The 21,409-nt window shown below is 32.9% G+C and overlaps 1 protein-coding gene across 2 annotated transcripts in view; it reads right to left on the reverse strand.

Moving 5' to 3' along the window:
- The window catches only part of MYEF2 (myelin expression factor 2), a 32,420-nt gene that overhangs the window by 2,613 nt on the left and 8,398 nt on the right, over nt 1–21,409 (reverse strand). The window contains exons 4-16 of one of the 2 annotated variants that reach the window (XM_072738465.1): nt 21,296–21,303; nt 21,102–21,195; nt 17,418–17,609; nt 16,524–16,677; nt 15,935–15,984; nt 15,750–15,813; nt 11,064–11,165; nt 9,536–9,586; nt 9,170–9,238; nt 8,832–8,930; nt 8,474–8,536; nt 6,529–6,737; nt 6,398–6,449 (exon numbers count right to left, since the gene is read on the reverse strand). In XM_072738465.1, the coding sequence (XP_072594566.1) occupies nt 6,398–6,449; nt 6,529–6,737; nt 8,474–8,536; nt 8,832–8,930; nt 9,170–9,238; nt 9,536–9,586; nt 11,064–11,165; nt 15,750–15,813; nt 15,935–15,984; nt 16,524–16,677; nt 17,418–17,609; nt 21,102–21,195; nt 21,296–21,303 (1,207 nt within the window). The remainder of the gene's footprint in view (nt 1–6,397; nt 6,450–6,528; nt 6,738–8,473; nt 8,537–8,831; nt 8,931–9,169; nt 9,239–9,535; nt 9,587–11,063; nt 11,166–15,749; nt 15,814–15,934; nt 15,985–16,523; nt 16,678–17,417; nt 17,610–21,101; nt 21,196–21,295; nt 21,304–21,409) is intronic. The other variant, XM_072738467.1, reaches the window with a different exon arrangement.

A 21,409-nucleotide genomic window follows, 5' to 3' on the forward strand; every position in this document is an offset into this window, starting at 1 on the left:
CACAGGTCTGAAATTCCTTATAGCCAATGAAATGATAAATAACTAAAAACATTAATGATTTAAAAATAATACATCATATAAACATTATTCTCATTATATTCTGAGTATAATGCAATTCATAGACACTAATATAAACATGTTAAAATATACAAAATAGGAATCAAAATAACTTGCTGAGGACTTACTATTTTATTAAAATAGAAAATTTTTAAATTTATTTCTTATATTTAATTCTTAGTTTCCAGGGGTGTTTGGGTGGCCTTAGTCAGTTAAGCGTCTGCCTTTGGCTCAGGACATGCTCCCTCAGGAGTCCTGGGACTGAGCCCCGGTCAGGCTCCCTTCTCAGCAGGGAGTCTGCTTCTCCCCACTCCCTCTGCCCTTCCCTCAGCTTGTATGTATTCTCTCTCAAATGAATAAAGTCTTAAAAAAGTTTTTTCGTTTCTGAAGTAAATTTTATAGCAGTAAGGCAAACTAGCACAAAATGCCACCAAGTCAATGTGCCCAATAACAAACTTACAAACTTAAAAAAAATTAGTTTTAGAAAAAATTGTCGCTTTTTGCCCAATCCCCCTAATCTCTCCTTTCCCTTTTATCCCCCTTTTCATTCCTTCATCGCTGCAAATAGTACCAACTGCTCAGAATTTTAATTTTTACCAGGCAACAAAGGGTCCCACTAACTGCTTATCAGTGCCAAACTCATTTATTTATTCAATATCACAATTTGAACTCCAGTGTAAGAGTAGCGCCAAATGGGTTATGGAAATTGGCATGGAAGAGATATCATAGATTTAAAACAATAAAAGTAAAAACAGTGATGATAAGAACACTCAGATGAAAGAACCTCAGAGAAGCTTCAAGGAGGAAGAAGAAAATCAGACAATTATTCCATATACAGTTAATATCATTGCTGACTCTAGAGACTGGTTTTTGAGTAAATTAGTTATCACTTATCAAGTTATAAAACGTCCATAAAAACCCACCATCCAAACTAGAAACTTTAGAGAGCTAAATGGAAAGTTATTAGTAATTATACATAAATAACAGCTGCAAAGGGAAACTATCCCCAGGCAAACTGGGATGTATTCTCACCAGATCCACACAGATTTAGATGAGTTGTGTGCCTACCTACCATAATATTTCCTTTCCCTTGAATATTATATAGTTGCCAAATCACTCTGGGCTAATTTTAGTCTGGCAACAAACTTAAAAGGCAAGCACATTTAGTTCTATAAAGGGACTAAAAAAGAAGGGGGAAGGGGGGGACAATAAAAGCAAAGAGTTTATCAAAAAATCCCATAATCTCTTTTCCAGGTGATAGGATCAGTTTTAATCTCAATGCATAAGTAGAAAAAATTGTTTTCTGTTTAACTCTTGAACTGAATGCTTTCTTATTTACAACTTGGGACTACTCTTCTATTTTTGTCTTTTCATCCATTTCGCATCCTACCATTACTGCATTTTTTTAAACCAACTGGTAGTCAACTACTTACCCACTCAATACTAATTACATGGTCTAAGTTAATAAATATCATAGTGAGCCAAACCCATGATTTTATACCCAGGCAGCCTTTAACTGTTTCTAAAAGTCATAAAACAGACTAGTTCCCAGAAAAAAAATTTTATTATCATGATTAAAGTAGATTCAAATATATAACCTACAATTGGTTAAAACAAAACAAAAAAAACACAGAAATCACATTTTCTAATGAACATAAAATGAAATTTTCGCATTTTCTAATAAACAACGTAAAATGAAACTTTAAAAAGCTATAAAGACAGACACAGAGCAATTTCCAGAGTCCTAATATCTTGAATGCTGGGACCTGAAAAAAACAAGCTTAATTAAAGACGCATACCTTCATAAATGGCAGCACTGCACAATGATTCTGAAGGATACTGTGGAAAATTTTCAAGGGCTTTTAAGATTAGAGTTTCTTCCTTATTCTACTTTTACTTTTACCTTTTATAAAAACTTAGGGCTTTACTTAACATAAGCATCCCATCATCGGTTTATTAGCAATAATAGTAAGGTTCATTCAAGCAAGAAATCTTCAAAACTTCAAAGGAAAATATGTAATTATCTCGTGCAAAATCTATCTCAATCTTTCAAGACAAGCCTCTTTTTTTCCTCTTAAATTGTCTCTCTCAGTTTAGAAACCAACATCCAGACCCTCAAATTCCTGAACTCATAATGATCTCATGGCTTTTCAATCTGACAAGGTCTCTTGACCAAGATGCTTCAACATGCTTACCGTTTGGACACTAAGGCTATTGAAAGTGGCCTATAGATATCCATGTTTCATGGTTAGACTGTCCAAAAACCCCTACTTGGCAGAACAGAACCAGCAAGAGCTATAGGTTTTCTAAGTTTCTTCTTAATACCATAAAAACACTAATTGAGATAATTTGCTTTTCTAAAGATAAATAATTCAGGAGAAAAAAATGTAGTTTCAAACAATTAAAATCAGACCTCTGGCTATTTTCACATGCTCTTGAGGACTTTCTTGAGTGACTTAAATATCTACCAATTTTGTATGATTCCAACAAAAACAAAAACAGAACTGCTATTTTAACAGCAGTACAGGACAAAATAGTATGAAATGAGAAATCAGTACCACAGAATAATCAAACATCTTGCTATTATAGTTAACACTGCCGTACTATTTATACAAATAACCTATCCTGCCGAAAGAAAACTTTTCACTTTATTCAATCCAGCCTGTGATATGTTCTGGGAAATGCGGATATAAAAGCACATCTAAAAATACGCCAAATTAAAGCACAAATAAATAAATAGTTCAGTAAAATGTACTACCAAATGAAGTTGTAACATAACCACAAGAAATAAAAGCAAAATCAGATATTCTACAAGTAGCCATAATTATGATATAAAGGACAAAAAAAACAATGCTTCAGTGTTTCTCTACCAACAAAAAAAGTAATTCTATCAATGAATACTCTTTGTATATTATTTTTACTGTTACTGCATTATCTTTACTATTAAATTATTCCATAGTTAAAGTCCACCAGTCATGGAGCACCTGGGTGGCTCAATGGTTGAGCATCTGCCTTTGGCTCAGGTCATGATCCTGGATCCTGGGATGGAGTGCCATGCTGGGCTCCCCGCAAGGAGCCTGCTTGTCCCTCTGCCTATGTCTCTGCTTCTATGTGTCTCTCATGAATAAAAAAATAAAATCTTAAAAAAAAAAAAAGTCCACTAGTTATGCTTAAAGCACCATGTGCTTTGGTAAATAAAATCTACTACAAGTCTCTAGTTTCTATCTGGTTCAAGTACACTGGTCTAGAAAACTCCGTAACGGAAATATGTGAAACAAAGTTGTATTTGTTCCCATAGTTTATAGGAGGAATAATTAAATAAGCTTTTTTTACACTATAGTTCTAATATGTTATGGTCCTGCATCACACTGAACCGGAAGGTCAGAATACAGTTAAAGTGGACAGTAAATATGGGAGCAAGTTTGAAAGACTATGTCTATTTAACCCCATTAGCACAACTTAAACTAATGTGGGGTCTGACTCTGAATGGGTCAGTTATACTTATACCCATAAGTATACTTATTTATACTTAGATTTCTTAAAAATGCATGTCACTAATGAATTACATAGGGTAGGATAAAAAGAGATCTATGTTTACCACAGTCACTTATTTCTCATCTTGTTATACATTTGGGGATATATGAACACATTTTCCCCTAGGGCTGAGGAAATGTACTGAATGTAGTATAACCTAAAATACATTTTTTTAGCTTCAGTATTTGCCCTTTCAAGGGCAGTTAACCACTGCAGATGGTCCCAACTTATGATGGTTTGACTTACAATTTTTTGACATTGTTGGTACAAAAGCAATACACAGTAGAAACTGTACTTTGAATTCTGATCTTTTCCCAAGCTAGTGATATGCGTCTGGTATGATATTCCTGATACTGGGCAGAAGCCACTGAACAGCAACTCCCAGTAAGCCAGGCAATCACAAGGATAAACAATCCACGTCCTTATAACCATTCTGTACCCACACAACCATTCAATGTTTCACTTTCGATATTTAATCAATTACGTGGGATATTCAACACCTTATTATAAAATAAGCTTTGTGTTAGAGGATTTTGCCCAATTGTAGGCTAATGTTAAGTATTCTGAGCATGCTTAGGGTGGGCTAGGTGAGGTTATGATGCTCAGTAGGTTAAGTGTAACACCATCCTAAGTCGAGGAAGATCTATACAGATACTTAACAACCAGGGGGTTGTTAATCAGCCATTTATAGGCAGATATTGTCCAGGGAAGAAGTCTGGAGTACCACTAGACTCTTATCAAGCAGCAACTAAAGTATATACTTACTCACTTTGGGCTCAAGGGGGGAAAAAAAAAATCAACAAAAACCTGCCTTTTACTGTGAAAGAGGTCATTACTGACTTGCAGCAGCTTCACATACTAACAAAGAATAAACTTTCTAAGATTTAAAAATAAAGAGATGTGGCAGAAAGATGGATCATTTAGTTCATACAAGCCAGATAATTTCCATAGATGTCAATAGCTAGACACTTAATTCTATATTACCGTAACTTATTTTCCTTCCCATCATTGTAGTTCAAGGTTAAAAACAGGAAGATTGTAGGGAATTATTTAAATATGGTATTACTTTAATATAAACCTAAAAGTCAGAAGCTTTTACAACAGAACTGAGAAGAAAAATAAAAATCATTACTCTCATACTATTAACTGATCAAATAAAGGACATAGGAAGAACGCTAAAATAACAAAGAATAAGAACCATTTTATCAGCTAAAACGCTGTACACATTTTTTAAATGTGTATTTGGATACTATCTTTTTTCTTTCAGAAAATGTTTTTGAATTTCTGATGTCCTTCTATCAAAACAATGCCACTCCACTAATAAGCCCACCAAAAGACTTGAAGTTTGCTGCAAGCCTTGTTCATGTCTGACCTCAAAAAAGAGATATGCCTACAAATGATAAAGTCAACTCAATATTGGTCACATTTTCATTAATGTCATTGTTTCCCCATTTTATTCTTGTCTCAGTTCTACTGATCAAAATAATCTCACATATCTCATTTGGAGATTTTTTTTTTCTACTGAAACTATAACAGAGATCATCTATACCTGCTGCCACTGCTCCTCATTTGACCTATTTTACAAAGGCCCTAATATGTTCATTCCTCTCCAGTCTATGTGATTCGTAGCCAGATGCTGCTTACCCATTCTGATAGATATTCCTACTCATACAAATTTCACCAACACTGCAAAACAATGTTACAATCCTGCTTTCTCTTAGTGGTACCTATTTAACAGTTAACCCATTTTCAACAACTTTTTTACAATAAAAAAATGTTGTTTCTCTTCTTTAAATAAAATGCAAATGAAATACAAAAAAAAAAAAAACTATCAACAAAAGGAGTCAAAGGAGCATCCTAGACAGACTCACAAAAATTTGTAAATTTATTCAATAAATAACTGAATAAACGAATGAAGATCTACTCAGAATGCTTAACTCACTCTAAACATCTAATAAAGTCTTACTATATGTACCAAGGCAATGAAAAATGTTAGAATAAAAAGATGACAGTTCTTGCATTAAGAGCCTCCATCTAGCAGGGAAGAAAAGATGTGAGCAGATTATTACCACAAAGTTGGGTATAAAGTACTCTGAGAACACAGCAGATGACAGCCACATGATCACTTTGATCACACTAATTCTCTCATCATTAAGAAAAAGGCCCTCTTTTAAAGTAATAAAACCACCTAATCTTCTACAGGCCTAATGAACACAGTAAGGTTGTATAGACAGTATCACCACAGCCAAGAATAGTTTATAAAAGGGCTAGCCACCAGAATGTACCTGTCTAAGGAATTCCAGCCAGTGGACTCTATGCTATCAGCTAAGTTTCCTGTGTCGTATAGGCAACAAAGTGTGCAGAATGGGTCTCATCTATTAACTCCACATCATTTGGATGCCAGCATTTTGGGATCATGTTGACAATGCACTGCACTACATTACAAACAAGGAAATAAATATACCCTTCATTATTATTTCCCCACAGAAAAAAAATATATTTTTAAATACAAGCAATGATGATATATTAACTTTTAAAAATAAGGTAATAAAACAAGCGTTTTCTTTATCCACAGAAGACAATGGCAGGCAGGCTCTATTCTGAATCATGTTATTTAGTAGGAAATTTGCACTAATGTCAGAGGTTAGCAGAATAATTGATTTGAAGTGGAATTAGACCTGTCATACTACCCAGGAAAAAACATCTGGACAGGTAAGGTCTGTTTTTAAACAGTGTTTAAAAAGTCTAAAATCAATTTTTCCTCCATAATCAATATTAACATGTCTGCAGTCATTAGCATACTTACCACACTGACTGAATTTCTCTTTTAGTTTCTGCCAAGTCAAGTCAAAAGGCAGCTAGAATGAAAAAATGTATTAGTAACAGATATACAAAGAAAAAAATAATTTTAAGCATCCTTTACATTTAGTTGCTTACATTTCTGACAAATATCTGGTTGCCTTTGGAGCCTATTCTGTCTCTTATTCCGCTTCCCATTGGACCAGATAGGAATCCTCGATCCATATCGATGCTCCTTTCCAGTATAGCTCCTATACCTGGTCCCATTCTATCAAAGCTGGAGCTCATCCGGTCCAGTCCCATCCCCATTCCTCCAGTCACACTGTTCATGCCACCCATGCCACCACCTAGAGTTCAGGAAGGGAAGGGGAGGATTTGGGAATTTGGGTGTTTTTAAAAACAAAACAAAACAAAACAAAAAAAAACAAAAAAAAAAAACAGAAGAATAAGGAGAAAGAAGAGGAGGAAGAGGAGGAATCATTTTTGAGAAAGAAGAGAAAAATTAATTCGTTTCTATAAGTAGATAATAAACATAAAATTATTTTCATATACACAATAGAACAATCTTCCAAGAAGCAGAATTTGATATACATTTAGTTAACTGTTAATCACTAACCAAATCTGTTCATTCTAGCCACTACATGAATACATCATATATACTTCTATAAATTAAATTCTGATCATAAAATACATAGGATATAAATTCCCTACCAATTATTTGATCCATTAATGTTACACTAGTTTCTATCATTTTTATCTAATAAAACCAGGTTTAATAAATGCTAGAACAAAGATATATGAAGTGAATTCAAATTATTATAACTCCAACACATTAACTGTTAGTCTCATCATACTCTCTTACATAATATTCTTTTTACCTCAGTATCTTCCATTTCACATGTAATTTAGCTTCTCAATGACCACAGAAAAACCTAACTTTTAATCTCAATATTATATAGAACTTAAGGAGATAGCAAAAAAAAAAAAAAAAAAAAAAAATGGAATCACACCCCTTTGGCCAGAGCTTGAAATTTAATTCACAGCTCATACCCGATTCATTCTTATGCACTAAGTCCCCTTTAATTAATTCCAATCCATTCTCAAAACTTATCCTTTTTTCTTGCACTAATATCCCCACACACAGAAATTATAAAAATTAACATCACCTTTAAATCGACTTTCTATGAACAACAAATATAAAGTTAGGGAAACAGAAGTATAAACACTGAGGTGAAAAGAGAAAGTAGGGAAGTTAAGATTAATGGGGAAATTACCTCACGGCTGAGAAAATGATGAAAGGGAATGAGAAGCAAGGTACAATGCAAGTAAATATCTTTAGCTGACAGGATTTTAGAAAAGTCCAAGTAGGTTCTATTTCCTATTTGTGAGACTTCAATCAATTAAAGGAAGTCAGTAGAGTATGGAGAGCTCAAAGACACATGGCTTAATAAGCAACAGAGATCAAAAACTGAGCCATGTCTTTAAGAATTAATATAAGGCCTCAAATGTGGTAGCGGAAACACATGGAAGAAATGGGCATTCCCCAATGTTGCAACTACTCTTGATTCTGTCACAGGAAAGGTTCTTAAGAGAAAAAGAAATAAGCATCTCTTTCAACCTCAGCCCTCAACCTCAGGAGGTCTCTACAGGTGGTTATAACTGGGGTGATTCATGTTCATCTACCAAAAGACACAAGTTGTTTACAGATGAAATATGCTAGTCACCAACAGCAATTGTAGACAACAGGCAAGGAAACAAAGTTGGTGCTAAAGCAAAAGTTGCTCCTGACATGATCAGAGAAATCCCCAGATTCCTTAGTTGGAATGGAGCTTCTTGATTACCTGACAGTTAACACATACTCTGGCGTTAGTTTATAAATGTCAAAGAAGTAAAATTCCAAGTTGGTTTAGAAATTTCAAACAGTGATCAAACAGAAAAGCTCAACTATCAAAATTTCTCTAAATTATGACAAGACATTAACACATAAAAACAAAGTATTACTATACTACAATCACTACTCTTGCAAAGTCTTTTGCAAGCACTCAAATATTACTGAATAAATTCTAGTAAAATTTAAACCTACTTATTCCAGATCCTACTGGACCCATGTTAGAAGCTCCTATTCTTCCTGCAATCATTGCACTGCCTAAACAAGGATGGAAAGATAATATACTAATTAATTTGAATAATCATATTTTAAAATTCCACGGTACTATGCTCTCAGATGTACAGTAACCAAAAAATATAAGTCGTCTAGAAACAGGGGTCAAATACATAATATACTGGAAAAAGAGAGTACATTAAAATTCCTAAAGTGTTTTTTCATCAAGTTATAAATTATGTGAAACATTATAAATTTCCAATTGTTCACAAAAAAAGGAAACAGACTTTGAAAAATATGACCTGTAGAAAGAAAAGGAAAAATATGCAGCCAGCCCTACCAAGTCTACCAAAGGAATCTCCAAAGCCTCGATTTATTCCAATATCACCACGTCCAAAATCTCTCTCCATGCTACTAGTCATCGCACCACGGTACAGCTCTGAAAAGATTATGCAACAAATTAACTCTTTTTCAAGTACATCAGTTACATGGTATTCCATTTAGGAATATTTTGAAACTAAACTGAAGAGACAGCAAAAGTCACAAAAACAAAAGTCTGATTCACCAACTTACCTCATATGCCATATACTATCCCCAGTCCCATCATGCCTGTCCCTATTACCTATGCCCATATGCCCTTTGAAGACATCTACAGTACACATTCCTACATTCACCTACCTCCCATTCGGCCAACTCCTCCAAATCCTCCCATGCTATTCATTGCTTCCAGACCACCAAACCCAATTCCTATGGAATAAAGATTAATTTTGAGATTTACCTGTCAGTTATACAGCTGAAAGCTACATTAGGTAAAGATTAGGTCTCACCAGTAAGCTCTTCATCCACCCTACTTTTTTGTCCAGGGGCTTCTCAACACGTCAATTTCCATATCCCCTAAGTATGTACCAGGCTCAGTACCTGCCAGTGGTCCTTAGGTGTGAGCCAACAATAAACCATGACTTTTTTCCTTGGATTTCTCAACACAGCTTCTAATTTACTAAAAATGGTGATGGGTGCATACAAAAAACAAACGCTTATACATACCTCCTCCAATTCTATTCATTCCTCCAAAACCTGGACCATCCATTCCCATACCTCAAATAAAATACACAGTATGTACGTTCAGTCAATCTTATTTTTATGACTAAAGAATGACATAACGCAATACAGCAAAAGGTACCACTGGTCTAGTCATGATGGAATGCTAGAGAAGCAGTGGGGGATGGGGACAGGTGGCACGCTTTAAAGTGCTATGCCACATCAGCTATTTAATCATTAGTCTTCAAAAAGGCCTCTATGAATATTTATTGAATGAGAAAACAAAATTCACTGGTCACACTCACATTCAAGTACAGAATATTTAATACTAGGTCATTGTTCACTTTTTTTTAACACACATACACACAAATATCACCACAGCAGATTTAGAGATCAAATCAGAAAGTAAGGACTCCTTACATGCCAGCTAAGGGGGTAGTAAAAAACTAAAAATAAAATAGCATGTGTTTAGGAAGTCGGAGGGCTTAAGAGTAAGGAACAAAGTTTCTGTTTGGGTCAAAATGATTACCTAAACTATCCTTATAATTTAAAAGTTTAGCTATAGCATCTCAGCAAAAACAGGAATCTGACAGCATTGATTAGTCCATCAATTAAGATGCAGCTCTCTAAGTAAGGTCTGGGGTCCAATAAGTCAAAACTATTTCATTCATCACGTAACATTAAGATATTATTTGACTGTTTTACTTTCATTTTGTCATGAATATAAGGTATGATTTTACAGGAACTACATGATGTACAATATTGTAACAAACTAAACGCAGAAACAGATATAACAGTCTGGCTGTCTTACATTAAACCAAACATTAAAGAGATGTACAAAAAGGCAAAAACAATGCCACTCTTTTCACTAATTTCTTTGTATTATAAAATACAACTCATTTTCTTAAAAATTGTATCTATATTAACATGATACTATTATTGTTATCTTAAATAAATATGCAAGTATTTTTAAATTTCTAGGGTTTAATTTCTAATACGGCAAATACTGACAAACATAACCACATAAACAAAAGCACTTTGGGATCCTCAACAAATTTTAAGAGAGTAAAAGGGTTCTGAAACCACAATGTTTAAAAACTGATCTTCAAAGATAAACTGTATATTAGTCCAAGTAAAGAGCCAAACAGCTCTTTGAAAAGCTACTTTCCCATCTACATATAAAAATTTAACCTGCTTCTGACAGGGTAGCATTTCAGTCATTCCACAAATACCGTATATCCATGACACACAAGACACTATGTTTAAACATTCTCCCTCTGCCTTAAAGACGCTTTAAAATCCCAAGTGCTAAAAAGCTAGCTACAATACAACTGGCCTCAGAGGAACCTGCCTGACCTTTGCTCACCCTCTTTCATGTTCTCTGCTCTCAAGGTTTCATTCTTTATTCAGACTGAATGACATCCAAAATGCTTAACTGTAAAATAGTCTTTTGAATATTATTACAAACTAGTAAATGTAAGCGTTGTCATCTGGCAAATGTACCACTAAAAAAGAAATAAGTGAGAATACTCACCACTTGGACCTAAATTTCCCATAACACCACCTATGTTCAACTGGCTGGCACTAATAGGCTGTCCACCTGGACCAAGTCCCATTCCAATGCCTCCAAGACCACCTAAAACATAAGTAAGACTATTACTAACTCATATATAATTAACTAACTGGCAAAATAAATTTTGTAAAGCTGGATGCCTGTAGGATTATTTCCAAAATTATGCAAATTTGCAAATAAGAGTCCTGGCTCTTGCTTTCATCAAAATACAGCACACTGAAGCCTCACTATAATACCACTTATTAATGAAGCAGGCTTATCTTACTTATATCCTAGTTTCAAGGCATATTGAGAAGGACCAAAAAAATACCAACAGGATTTTAAATAATATTATATACCTTATAAATGGTATACATATCTGAAAATGAGAACCCTGCTCAAATTTGTAGAACCACTTAAAGTAGAAGAATTAGTTTTAAGATACTTTAAATCAAACTAAAAGATCAACAACAATGAAAACATAATATTGGATAAAACAAATGTTACATTACCTGGTTTTGTCCATGAGATATTTACTTACATTTTATATGGCATCTTAAAGTGTTTTCACATCTCTTTTCCATACAGGAGGAAATCTCTGAGACCTTAAGTTACTTGTATGACACCACTTAGCTATGTGATTAAGCTAGGACTAGAATTTAAGTTTTCTATCTCTAAATCCAGTATTCCTTTTACTACCTCTCTTAAAATAAACTAATTAAATCTGTTGAAAATAGACTTTAAGAAGTTAATCTGATGACCTTAAAGACTTGACATTTGAGTGGCAATTATTTTATTCTACTAAATCTGAGTCTGGCTTTAAAGTTCTTGCTAGTCAATGTAGCAATTGGGTGACAGGGGCTGAGAAAACCATATATATATTTTAAAAGATAAAGTACGGAAGCACATTGTGTTAAATTGGAAAGATTGTGATCTGGTAAAAGAAATATCTTTTTTTTGCTCAGTTCCTAAAATTGGTCTAACTGAAAGCAACAGCATATTTGACCATCAGCAATGCCTAGGTCTACACCTAAAACTCACATTTTCATCTCTTATATCATTCTTCACTAAAAGGAACTAGGACTCCTTGAAACTAGGCCAATCTCACGTCTCTGGGACCAAAAAAAAAAAAAAAAAAAAAAAAAAATCTTCCCAAATCTGGGAAATCATGCTTTTACCAAAAGAGAATCAGCAGCATAGGAAATGAGAAAGCCCCCACTTGACAAATTACAATAATTTGAGCAAAAGAAGAGAAGAAGGGAAAAATAAGGACATTAATGATTAACTAGACAACAAACGGATTCCGTCAAAGTCTATGAATTCATACTATATGTCAATAGAGAATATATAAAACACATAAATATCAAAAAAACAGATATAGAAGAAGTCTGAATATAACAGGATATTTTTTAATCTAAATAAATAGAAGTGTACTTAATAGTCAAAAAGTAAACCAGAAGCCCCTGCAGAAAGCCAGATAGGATCTTGAAAGAGGACATCTTAAGTGATAAGGTAAATTTGATTGAGGAAGGAAAAGACTGCCCTATAAAGAGAAAAAGGGCAATCTGCAAAGACACATAAGCTGAGAATTTTCCAGAATTTACTTAAAAAAAAAACTGCATTCCAATATCGTGAAAGACCAATAAAAATTCATACCCACACTGTAGAAAACTGCATACCAAAGATAAATGTCTTAAAAATCAACCATAAGAAGAATAAAGACTACCTATAAAGAAAGGACATTTCAACTGATAGTGACTTAATAAAGCAATAAATGGAAGCCAGAAGACTGGGATATTTTCAAAGTGTTGATACAAAATAATTATCTTAAACTACAAACCAGTAAAATTATCTTTGAAGACATTTATAGACTATCCAAAGTTGAGACAATTTACCAACAACAGATCCTCATTGAAAGAGCTTTTAAAATATAACCTTCGGAGGGGGGGGGGGGGGGGGAACACTACTGCCAGAGTCTGTGAAAGCAAAGAAAGGTAAGATTTTTTAAAAAGTGGTAATGCTTACTTTGTGGGACTGAAAAGAAAACAATACAAAACTAAGACAATGAGCAATAACAGCATATAATTCAGTAGGAAAGTGATCAGAACTAAAATAGGTCACTCTATTATTGAGTAAAAGAATAATTACATTAACTTCAGATATTATATAGCTATACTAAAAATACAGGATAATCACTAAATGAGAAAGCAAGATAGGAGAAAAATATTTGTAAGAAGCAGAAAAACAGAACACAAAATAAGAAAATGGAATTAATCTAAATAAATCAATAAACGTGAATAAACAAAACAAAGCTGTTCTATCTATATTAATAATAGACAAAAGACCTAGTTAATAAAGATAAAATTATAATGACAAAATTTTGATTTATTAGGAAAATATATCAGTTTTACACTTGGATGTACCTACTAAGTTAGTTTCAAAATATTTAAAGTAAAAACAAAAAATAAGACAAATCCACATTCTAGTGGGAAATTATACCATGTACATCTCTCACTTACTGACAGCACAAGCAGACATGATTATTAGTAGAGATATAAAAAATTACAAATGATTAACAAACTTGATTTAATGGACAGATGTAGAACACTGCACTCACCAAGCACACCTGGAATATATATTAAACAGCACCATATATTAGGCCACAATGCAAAGTCCAAATTAATTCCAAGAATCACAATCATATCTCCTCTGGCTACACTGTTAAATTAAAAAATTAGTAAGAAAAAGCTCTATACATTTAGAAACTCAAAAATGCATAGCTGAAGAAGAAATCATAATAGTAATTTAACAAAAAAAAAATAAATCACAATAAAAAGACTCCATAGCAAAACCTGTGCACAACAGCTAAACTTAATAGTTATACCTACTTTTACTAAAGAAGAGAGGCTGCAAAATTAGTCAAGTAAACATTCAACTTAAGGAATTTGGACAAAACAAGAGACTAAACCGAAAGAAACAGAAGAAAGTACTAAAGCAAAGAGCAGAAATTAAGATACAGAAATTAAATTTATTTGTTTGAAAGCACTAATAAAACTGAAAAATCTAAGCAAAACCGACCAAAAGAGAAATCGTAAACCTTTTGAATTTATCAGAGGGAAAAACCAAAGATGTAGTAGAAATTTAGGAGACTATTTAATGCCAATAAACCTGAAAATGAACAAAAATGGTAAAAATCTTAGAAAAACTGCAATTAAAAAAAAAATAAAAAAAGAAAAAAAAAAAAGAAAAACTGCAATTACCAAAATTGACTCAAGAGGCGATAGGAAATACAATCATTAGTTCAAATCTTCCCCCAAATTATACAAGAAGGCCAGAGAGCATTCTAAGTAATTTTTGTTGAACACTGAGAGAAGAGATTATTCTAACAAAAAAAGAGTAAGTACTCCCCAACTCCCCAAGAAAACAGAATAACCTAAAAAACAGAATATATGGAATAACCTAAAAAATACATAAATGTAAATGCATCTTGAAAATATTAGACGAGATCGGGCGCGTTCAGGGTGGTATGGTCCCAGACTTGAAAATATTAAATCAAAAACACAAATTGTAGAATAATATATACAATATGATGTCACTCACCCCAAATTTTATATCCAACAAAACAATTTCATATAGCGTTTATGGATGTTATCAATGCGTAGCCAAATCACTAAAACCTAAATGATAAACACTATATTCATAGGTTGCTTCCTTTTGGTATGGTATTTGGTAGTCAGGAGAGAGGGGGAGTCTCAACTTTATCTGTAAAATTTTATTTTAAAGAAAACTCATCTAAAACAATTATGGCCTGTGATAGCTACAGGAGTAATTTTATTTGTCTATATTTAAAATATTTTAAAATAATTTTTTTAAATAAAAACCAGAGACGGTACAATAAAATGGTATGAACAAGAACTAGTATTTTCAAGTGTTTATATATTATATCAGAACTGTTCTAAGTGCTTTATATATATTAACTCATGCAACACTCATGCCAACTCCATGATACAGGTGCTATTTTCATCCTCATTTTGCAGATGGAGCATTGAGACAAAATTGTTAGGTACTGTTCTTTAATCATTTAGAAAACAATTAGGTAATATTGATCAATAACATGCCTGAGAACCTGTATATCAACTTGAAGGAAATAACCAAAATCATACCAAATATCTGTATACAAAGATATGAATAGCTGTTGATAATTAAAGAAAAAAAAGTTAAAAAATATACCTAACATTAACAGTGAAATAATTCTGGAGCACCTAAACAACAGACTATTATACACCCAATAAAAACACTTGGAATTTCAACATGGGATACTGCTTATTAATGTTAAACACACATATATAAGGAAAGCAATAAAAAATACACAAAAATGTTATAATGGAGGTTACTTGTGGTAAAATTAAAAGGACTCCTTATTCCCTTCATGTATATGGACTTACCAATTTTTTAGTATGTTTTGCTGTTATAATCCATAAAAACCACCAAAAGAAAAATATCTTCTCAGTCTTCCTCATCAATGATGACAATCTACCTCATTAACTCCAAACTAACCCTAAACTGTCAGAAATTTGTGATACAGGCACAAAAATGGAGTTTTGCTTAGCATATAATAAAATAGAAAAGAAATGGTGTGCACTGTTTCTAATAATAACTTTTACTTACGTGGTAGCTGTGGTGTTTTACTATCATGTGAACGGTAGTCTTCATGAGGGACAGACTTGTCATCCTAATTGCAAAAAAAGTTTATTATACGGTTAATACAGAACTAAAAGGATCTGTAATGCAGAGGAGAGCAGATAAATGAGGTTGAAGAGATTGGAGGGTCGAAGTGATATATAGAAACTCACCATTTTCACATGCATAGGTCTATCAAACAAAAACTGCCCATTGAACATAGCTGTTGGTTCAGTCAAGGAAAGTCCATTAAGACTATAAAATTATACTTGAACAGACATTTTTAATAATCTTAGAGTCAGACTACCTCTAAAACTTTAATCAACATCTTTGCTATTGTATTTATTTGTATTAGTCTCTTCCAAATGTTCAAAGAAAAATCTTGAAATCTTTGCTTTACAGTTTTATAAGTAAAATACAACCTTTTATTTTAACCACTGAAAAAAAAATTAACAAGGCTTCATTTCAAGCAATTGCATTAATGTACTATGGATTACATTAACTGTCAACAAGCAGATATACATACCATTAGTTGTGGTAGGAAGAGAAAGTAGAAAAAAGTTCATACCAGGCTTATACAAAATAGCTAATTCAAGTTTTAAGAGTGACTTTAGTACTTGGACATAGTAAAGGTTTTATGTGCTGGAGACTAAAGTCTAATATACATTTCTAAGCCAGGCAACCTTAAATTTCATGACCCCACAAAATGGTATCAAGCTTCTTCAACCTTATTAAATAAGGCTAAGGTGTAAATCAGGATACAAATTGCTTGAACTGCTTCAATTGCTTGTTCAAAAGTGACTGTGCCCATTCCTCTGCTCTTGCCATCTTTGTCTTCTTTAATATCTGCCCGCTTTACAGTTCCAGCTATGCTGAACACCTCCTTTAGCTTCTTCCAACCAACTTTGAAGTCAAGCTTAACATAAAATTATATAAAGTTACATACCTAATAAACCCTTCTCCCCATTTATAATACAAACAAATCTTTTCTGAACTCTCAAAACTATGAAGAACTATACTTGTTAGTACATCGATAATATTCAAATAAAAACATCTTAAGTTGTTTAAAAATCAATTAAGCTACATCCACATTGTTCCTTATCTTTAATTTTTTTCCCAAAATAGTCTCTCAACTGCCCAATCCTGTTTTATACATTTGAAACTTGCACATCTATTTTTACTGAGAAAAATTCAGATTTTGGAAAGTATTGTTGATACCACTGACTTTCAAAAGCTTAGAACAAATGACAGACCAACTACAATGCGCACATTCACAAATATCAAATAACAAAGCTAAAGAAAGAAATCCATTTCCCAATATGAACAAAAATCACATATAATGCAAGTAAACATTTTCAAGAACTGCTTAGGTATTTATAAATTCCACAGTTCTCTTCTAAAGAATCCTACTCATATTTACACCCTAACCATATATATATATATATATACACACACAGAGCGTGAGAGAGAGAGAGAGAGAGAGAGAGAGACTTAAATTGGATTCAAGTTTACAGTAATTACCGTTTCGCTTACTTCAGTCAAAAATAAGCAAAATGTTCTATAAACCTACATACAAACCATTCATCTAATTTAATAATCTCATGATTAGAACTAAATATCTGAATGACAAAATTTTAGACTAAAGCTTAAACTTACATTAGCAACAAAAATTGTGGAACCAAGTCTACCAGCCTGCAAATTACTGATAACCTCAGGAGGAATGTTTGGATTATTGAGAATGGAAGGTGGTAAATTCATCAACCCCGATCCCATATCGGGTACATGTCCTCCTGGAAATGATCCTCCTGTTCGTTGCAATGCCCTACGAGCATTTTCTCCATCAGGATCCTATAACACACATTGAATGTTAAATACCACTAGATACATCAGTAAATCTGTATCATTAAAATAACAACTTCAAATTCTACAGTAGCTATCCCAACTGGCTCAAATTATTGACCCTCTTGAAGAGTGAGCTTTTTTTCTTATCCAGAGAATTCAGTCCCATAAAAACCTGTGGACAGACAAAAGATTTCAGTCTCCAGGGGTGTCAATTAAATACCTCTTTCCAATCACTAAAGTCACTTAAGAACTTGAAATTAGTTTAATTTTGCCCTTATACTAGTGTTCAAATATATGACACATATACATAAATATACATAACTCAAAGAGGAACAAAATACTTACTGTTGACTGTTTTCTTTCCAAAATGCCAATAATGGTGAATTCTCACCACTGGATGCCCAAGGCAATGCCAAACCAGATTAAGTCAAAGCTTTTTAACAGTGGAACAGACTGTTATAAAACCCAGAAATACTGGGGTAAAGGGAAACTATTATAACGTCTAAGCTTCATTCCTGAACAAAATATTATCCATTTTCCAACCTTTTTCCTTCCTCAACAATGATTATGATCTGACAATGGATTATGACCTGAGATGAAGGGGGTTGGGGGATGATAAAGAAAGGCTAAGTGTCAAAAGGAAAAATGATACTAAACACGGCTTTTTAAAAAGTTCATTAAGAGAAATATTTTACCTTTAAACAAAACTAAAAAAGCGAGTTTAAGCTCATCTCCTGTCACTCACTCATCTCACTAGGTGGAATGCAAAAAACAAACAAAAAAACACATAAACATTAATAAGACTATCATCTGCAATACTAAATGATAACGACAAACGTTAACCATCAACTCAACTCTACTAGTCTCAGTCTGGGAATACTAATAAAAAGAAAGTTGGATGACCTTCAGAAATTCTCTTGGAAGGCTGGGAAAACAGAAGGTGAAAAAGTAAATGCAAGAATAAAGGTACACCAGCTTCAAAGTATGTCTTCACCATGAAGAAATAAAAAGAAATACAGACGTAAAGAAATAAATGTTTTGAAAAATGCTATAAAATTTTTAAGTTAATAAATAATACTTTGGGTCTAACTAAAGTTTCAAAAACTTGTACAAATGCAAAATTTAGGATTGTGGTTACCTATGGGAAGGGGAAGATGGGTAGGAGAGATGTATCATAAACTATTAAGATAAGTTGCTTGTCCTTAATATCGTAACAATAAAGCATATTGCTAGGTTTTGATTTGTCTTTTTATATTTGACATGTATATAAATGTGTACACACAAAAATATATACATACATATACATATAAAACATATATAAAATACAATTTATATAAAGCAAATTACCATAACATAACATGGTTTTTATTCCTCTTTTCCCCTTAGATGACAGCCTTGTAGTCACTACCTGCTATAAGCTTGTAACTGCTACTAACCTCCATTTCAGATAATGAAAAAATGTAATTCTAGTATCTGGTAAGGCATATTGGAAATACATTTTTCCTTAGTATTTTCTCACTAGTAGTTTTACCCCTGAGCTCAGCCACCCATTTGTAAATTAGATATTCCTAGGACAGGAACTTTTATGATATTAATCCAAAAAAGTTAACTGAATAAAGAGTACCTCTCCATTTAGCTAGTCCAAATTCGGTTACTTCTCTCTTAAAAAAAGCTTAAAATGGGAAGTAACCTACATCATTTTGGATCACATAACTATACTAGGGTCTCTGAAATATTACTGAGGATATACGATGTGCTAAAACTTAAAATAACACAAATAACATGGGCTCAGCTTGTAGTATAAAAACTACCACATAAATGGCTGGCACAGACGACAACAGTCTAAACTTTCTGTAATTCTCCACTTCCCAGTCAAAATATTTAAGAAGGGAAGGGAGAAGGGGGAAGGGAGAAGAGGGAAGGGGGAAGGGAACAGAAGGAAAGGAAAGGAAAAGAAAGGAAAAAGAAAAAAGAAAAAAAGAAAAGAAGAACAAACCCCCAGACTCAAACAGAATTAGAAGAATTCAGGAGCTTACTCCAATAAAAAGATTTGGGATACTTCTATTTCCTGGTGGCATGGCCTTTAATTTTAAGCAATTATCACCTCATACTCAGGATCAAGAGACCAACAACCAGTAACATTCCCACCTGGGACAGGAATAACAACAATCAATTATTAATACAGCTAACATTTATTATGTAGTTATATACTACTTTGAGCACTGTGCTAAGTGTTTTATATAATAACATCACAATCATAGTAGCTAACATTTATCAAATACTTTACATATATTAACTCTGAGTCCTTATAAAACTATCAGATAGCTTCTAATATTATTCCCATTTTTGGTGATAAGGAAACAAAGAAATAGAGAGTAATTAGAGTTAGGCAACTTGTTAAGTAAGTAAAGGTAAGTAATTTGCCCTAAGTCACAGATTATCTGATACCAGAGCCTGAATTCTTTGCCAAGTTATCTCATTTAATCTTCATAAAAACCCTATTAGGTGAGTACTATCAGTAGTACTATTATACTTACTGAGGTTTAGAGAATAAGTAATATGCCTAGTCACAGAAAGTGATAGAGCTGGGATTCAAATCACTTCTATACCAAATTAAACTGTGACCAACAGTAATGCTCTACTACCAATGACTTGCAAGCTTGCTGGTAGAGACTCTTCAGGGTCCTAAGCACCTTCTCAATTATTCGTAATATAGAATTTAGCAAAAACATATACATAACCGGTCTGTGATTAAACTATTCAGATAAGAGTACCAATATGAACTAAAGGAAGACATGAAAATAACTGCTATTCAAACTAATCATTACCAAGGTCAATTACACTTAAGTGTAAATAGTTGCTCATGTTATCTTCTGACCATTCTTTTTTCAACAGATTTATACTGCTATAGTTCCATACAAAGGGAGTATCTCCACTTTAGGGGTTTTCAATTAGTTACAATTTCACTAATAGATTCACAAGTTGTTTTTTTTTCTGTTTTGTTTTGTTTTTAATTTTAATCTGGCACAGTTTCAGAGTAATTTTCATTAAAAGGGACTATCAATTTTATTCAAATCCATAAGGTATTTGCATTATTAAGCAACTTTTTATTATCAACTACAAGAATATCTATAGTATTTATCAAATTAAGCCACACAATCTAAAAACTGAAAATGTCTATACCAAATAAAGTCACACCTAAGGTTTGCCATCATTAAATGTCTGAATTTTTTTTTTTTAATCATGTGTCTGTACTTCTAACAACTTGCGACAAATCAAATACATAGGAAAACTGCTTAACGGCAAATAGGAAAGCATTTACAAGCAAAACTTTCATCAATTATATAATGCTTTCGTAAGCATCTATGCTTAAAAAAAAAAAGAAAGAAAAAAAGAAAAAAGTTGCAGTAAGAGAAACATATCCCCAAAGATGAAAATCCAAAGAAAACATGCCCTTATATTCAAAGTTTAAATTATTCCACATATAAGAAATCTTACCTCTTTAATATTCAGCGGTCTTCCACTAAGATCATATTTGTTCATAGTTTCTAGTGCTTTCTTTACAAATTCTTCATCTTTGAATTCAACCACACTTAATGGGGAAAAAATTATAGGAAATGTTTATACACTAAGTTTTCTTTTTCCCAATCAGAAGTTTAAATTTGACTTGATACTTTAAAAAAAATTCTTACCCACAACCCTATATCCAGGTAGATTTGTCAATATATGCAAAAGAAAAAAAGTTTTAGATCAGTAGATGAAGTTAATGGCAGATTCTAATATTTAAGTCATTAAAAGCAACCAAT

The sequence above is a fragment of the Vulpes vulpes genome, chromosome 15, assembly GCF_048418805.1.
Source record: "Vulpes vulpes isolate BD-2025 chromosome 15, VulVul3, whole genome shotgun sequence".
Classification (NCBI taxonomy): Eukaryota; Metazoa; Chordata; class Mammalia; order Carnivora; family Canidae; genus Vulpes; species Vulpes vulpes.